We start from the raw sequence: 5,015 nt of genomic DNA, 5'->3' as shown, positions 1-5,015 counted from the left end.
ACACATAACTGAGACTGCGCCTTTTAGTACGGACTTATTTTCATTATTTTAGTTTTTTACTTTTGTTTGTGGCACTATAAAATATCTATAGGTGCTATATCATTCTAACTTTCATCTCCATGAATTTAAACCTCATCGTTCTTTTTCAGCCTTTCTTAAACTGCCGGTTTCCATGTCTTAACATTTGCAAAGCAATCTTTGGAGATCACCTGCAACACGCCTTCGTATTGCACATACTTAAAAAATGCTCATGCTATTTAGCACCTATGATTTTGTATCTTTGAAGATAAAAACCTCCTATGAATGAATGCCAATGGACCAGATCCTATATAAAAAACACAAAGGAAGATCGGATATCCATCCAAAAAAGCTAAAAACATCCACTGGACTGTGTGTCCAAGTTTGAAGACGTCTCGCTTGCCATCCAGGAAGCTTTTTCAATTCAAATATCAGAAAAAGCGTTGAGTTGCTTTATACAGTAGCCCAACAAAGCCCTGTCGTTGTTTATACAACATGCAAATTGAACCAGACGAACGGGTCCAACCGTTTTGGAATGTGGGTCACTTGGCGTCTTTTGTTACCCTGCAATGCCCCATACCTATGTTTTGAAAACGGGAAAAGTTAAAGCTTGAGAAAAGCATCCAATTTGAGAGCTGCAGTGATGGCGGCATCATGCTGTAAAGACGCTTTGAGGATTGGTGCACCTCCTCAAAATAGAAGGCATCACGAGGGGCAATCATTGAGGAAATATCAAAGCAACTTACCTGTTTATGTGAAAGGCAGAAACAAAGACAGGTATGGGACATTGCAGGTTAACAAAAGAAGCCAAATTACCCCGATTCCAAAGGGTTGGACCAGTTCGTCCGTTTCTATTTGCATGTTTTCTTAAGAACAGCAAGGCTTTGTTGTGCTACTGTATAAAGCCTCAAAAATCAACGCTATTTATAACATTTTGTATTAAAAAATCTTTCTTTATGGGATGCAAACGTCTTCAAACTTGGAAAGCATGTCCAGTGGATTGTTTTTTAACTTTTGGAATGACTATGACCTGGATGACTGAGAATCTGAACCAGCACCAATAGGATATCATCCAGATGAGATCTAGAGGGACAAAAAAAGAAGCTTTCCTTGAAATCTTTCAATCTTTCTCAGCATCTGATGTATCCTGACACTAAGGCTTTGCTCTCATGTTAGATGATGATCGTCTCCCTCTAGTGGCTCAAAAATTATACAATACTAGTTTGCAGCTTTTCCTAACTACCAGATGTTACTTGCAGCATATTTCCTTCTTTATGTGTTCTGTGTGTTTGCATCATTTATGTATTTGCAACAGCTATTATCCTTAGAGCATTTATGCTTTTTTCCTCTGATTTGAGCTTTTCTCCTCTGACGCATTTTCCTTTTTAATGCGTTTATTATGTTTGTGATATATCATGTATATACACAGGGTTGGCCCTCATCAGCAACCGTACCTCAGAGCCTAAAATGAAATTTGAAAAGGCTGTTGCTTCATGTTCTTGTTGTTTTCAATTTAAAAAACAAAGGTTGCAGGAATTATTTTATTGGGTCAGATTTGAACTTATATTGTTCTTATTTGCAAGACACGTCATCTAAGGAAACTTTCCGGAGCTGATCATTAAATCCGACAGACAGATTAATATTTGTATTTTTTTTATCTAAGGAAAGTATTCACTGAGCTGTTGAATTTGTAGGACTTGCTTCTACTCAATGAGCACAAAGCGACAGTGGAGAGAAAAGCTCTCCCTTAACAGGAAGAAGCCCCCAGCAGAACCACAACCCTGTTCAATGTGAAATGCAGTGCAGAATTGAATTGTGATACCTGACAGATGCTAAAATAATCAATAAAAATTTCAATATGTTTTCACCAAGGAAACTTGGTTGAATTGAATAAAAAAAAAACTTTGCAATTAAAGCCACTTTTCAAACAATACATGTAAACTGTTTCCATAAGCTGAGATGCGCTGCTCACTTGTAGCGACTGCCTCAGGGTTAGCTGGCTCTGACTATAGCGGAAGTTTCACTTCGGCATTTTTCTGAAGAGAAAAATCTTCTCTCCAACACAAACAATCAGTTTGTTCTTCACCTTTTATATGCAGTATTGTCAGAATAAGTATTTTTTTTTTTTTATTGTTTTTAAGTCTTTCCAGTGCAAAAGAAGCTGGGAAATGGGCCTAGTCAAAGCCCTCTGCTTGGTAATTCTTCACTGACCAGTCTGAGCTACTGGACCCCAGCTCTGCTACATTTCCTCCAAAAGATGAGCTGCTCTCATGACCTAAACATGTCCTCTTCTGGTCTGCTTTGCCCTGCACCGGGTTTCTTTAAACTGAATATGAATATTTGAATATTCATATTCCTATAAATATTAGCTCTATTTTATACATTTCTACCAATTTATTTTGAAGTGTTATGAATTGTTGTGATTTTAGTTGAGCAGAACCACATCTAAAATCAGATACTTATAGACACTAAATAAAATAAATAAATAAATGTTGTTTTTTATTGATCTGATATAATATTAAAACCTGTCATGGTTTTGATTCTGTTTTAGTTTTATCTTTGAGTTTTCATTGATTTTATTTCCATTTTGTGGTTCTACTTATATTTGATTGTATTTGAGTTCTTAGATATTTCTGCTTTATCCTCTTGTGCCAATCTCTTTTTCCTTAGCTCCCTTCTAGACTCCTCTGTTCACACCTGCTCCCAATCTGCAGATTAGCCTGGTCTTTGTTTCTCTCTCCCATATATGCACCTCCTGCTGAGTCACTGGTTGCTGGTTTGTTGTCATTTCTTTGCCCTTTTGTTGTGAGTATTTTATGATTTTCAGTGTTTTTGAATTTTCTGGATTTATATTTGTGGAAATTTGCTTCTGTTACACTTTTGTTGTTATATCTGCAAGAAACCACTTCAGCTTCAGTCTCTGCATTTGGCTCCTTTGCAAACTTCCACCCAACCTGACCAAACCTTAAATAAAATGCCTTTTTATTAGCTGTAAACAGAAACTGATCATAACAGAAGCGAAAGCTTAAAAACACCAATCTGTGTGCGACAAATCTTTGTCAAAGAAGGGATTCTACCCAAGCACACAGCTAAAGACCTTGCTATTGGAACTGTTATGGAAATGGTATTCTCCAGAGTTAAAAAAAGTCCTGTACCATCATGGGCTGAGTGATTAAAAACAGCAATGAAAGACAGATTAAAGTTTGCAGATGGACTCGGGGACAAATAGTTTGTTTTGAGGCAGGGAAATGGGAAAAGCTAAAGCTTGAGAAAAACCATCCAATTTACAAGGTAGAGTGGTGGCAGCATCATGCTGTAAAGACGCTTTGAGGATTGGTGCACCTCCCCAAAATAGAAGGCATCATGAGGATCAAACATTCAGGAAATATTGAAGCAACATCTCAATATGTCTGACAAGAAGCTACCTCTAGAAATATAAACCAATAAATGAATCTGACAAATTAATTACCTGTACGACACCGATGCACACGCCGAACACCAGCATGGAGCTGATGTTGTTGCTCAGCCAGTTTTTAGCTGTTTCGTAGCACCCCTGCAACACAACAAACATTGGACAGGTTCTGATGAGAAATATCGCAGGAGGCAGCAGATGGATTAACAAGAAGAACTGATTTATTTTTAAAAATGCACAAAAAAATGTCTACGTCCCAGGGAGAGAAGATTTCACTTTCCCTCTGAAAGAATTAAACTGCTCAAAGCAGCAAAGATGCACGGCGCATCTATTGTTGAAGAAAAAGGTAGACTAAGGTTCTCACAGCAGGTCTTGATGCTCGATTCTGATGGTTTGGTCTGATTGTCAATTCTAATGACGCCACAGCCTTTTGGGGAATTAAAGTAACTGAATTTTGTTGATCTCACATTGGAGAAATTTACCTCGGCATTTAACCCATTCCCTTAGGGAGCAGTGTGGGGATAAGGGTTTTGCTCAGAGAGCCACAGTGGCAGTCTGTGGGAGTGGGGCTTGAACTCAGAACCTCAGGATTCCAAGCTCTAGTCCCCAAAGCAGACATCAGTGTGAAGGGTCTTGCCCAAGTATCAGGACTGGCAGCTCATTCCCCCCTGGGATATGAACCCAGGCTTCCTGTTTGCAGGACGGGTGACTTACCACTTGAACATGTTCCTTGACATTATATATACAGCATATTATATAAACTCATAACCTCAGGATTCCAAGCTCTATGCCCTAACCACTAGGCCACCACTCCCTAAATTAAGACATCTATCATGAGAAACATAGGAATAAGTATGAAATGTGTGCAAGGATTGCTTGTGCTCATTTCACTATATACAAAAGTTTTTGTTCATATAGTGCAGATCCTAAAATGTGTCACTCTTAATTTCAGGCTTTATTAGAGAACATTTCCAGAGCAAGTTGCTTATCCTGATTCAGTATTTGCCTAAATGTAAACATTAAACAGGAAATAATCAATCAAAACATCACTCTGTCTTAACAGTTGCTGATTTATGGAGCTTATCTGTAAAGCAGTTTAAGAGCAGCTTCCAAATCTCAGAGCATTTAACATCAGTTTAACAAATCTGTTAGTGGTTTTCATTTCCTCTTTTTTTACCAAGTCTTTTGTCAAATGTAGGCAATCCTGACTTGATTAAAAAATTTGATTAAAAGGTGCAATTCAGCAACAAAGCATTACATTTAATTCAATTAATTTAATTTACAGAGCTTTAATCTATAGCAAATGCCATCTCCAGGAACGTTGCAGAGACTTTCCATCCAAGGAAACACAGTTGGAGTCATTGAGTCATTGACTTTGCAGGATTCGCTCCTCCTAGATGAGCATGTAGGAACCACAGGTTTTGTATCGTTGTCTTAGAGCAATCCCTCACACAGGGCATGCATGCAACAATAGGGGAGAAGAAAAAACTTCCTTTTACCAGGAAGATCTGAATGTGCTTTACTGGAGGCATCCATGTTTGTCAAAGAACACTACTGCCACCTACTGGTTAGTGAAGTCACGGTG

The 5,015-nt window shown here is 38.1% G+C and overlaps 1 protein-coding gene across 1 annotated transcript in view; it reads right to left on the bottom strand.

Annotated features, from left to right (window-relative positions):
* Positions 1-5,015, bottom strand: part of LOC107103948 (tetraspanin-4-like) — a 17,956-nt gene that overhangs the window by 3,163 nt on the left and 9,778 nt on the right. Inside the window, exon 7 of the mRNA XM_015403816.1 lies at positions 3,488-3,571. Coding sequence (XP_015259302.1) covers positions 3,488-3,571 — 84 coding nt within the window. The remainder of the gene's footprint in view (positions 1-3,487; positions 3,572-5,015) is intronic.

This window comes from Cyprinodon variegatus, unplaced genomic scaffold, assembly GCF_000732505.1.
Source record: "Cyprinodon variegatus isolate N-32 unplaced genomic scaffold, C_variegatus-1.0 Scaffold1571, whole genome shotgun sequence".
NCBI classification, from domain to species: Eukaryota; Metazoa; Chordata; class Actinopteri; order Cyprinodontiformes; family Cyprinodontidae; genus Cyprinodon; species Cyprinodon variegatus.
The sequence above is the reverse complement of the archived record's forward strand: the minus strand, read 5'-3'. Positions and strand labels throughout refer to the sequence as shown.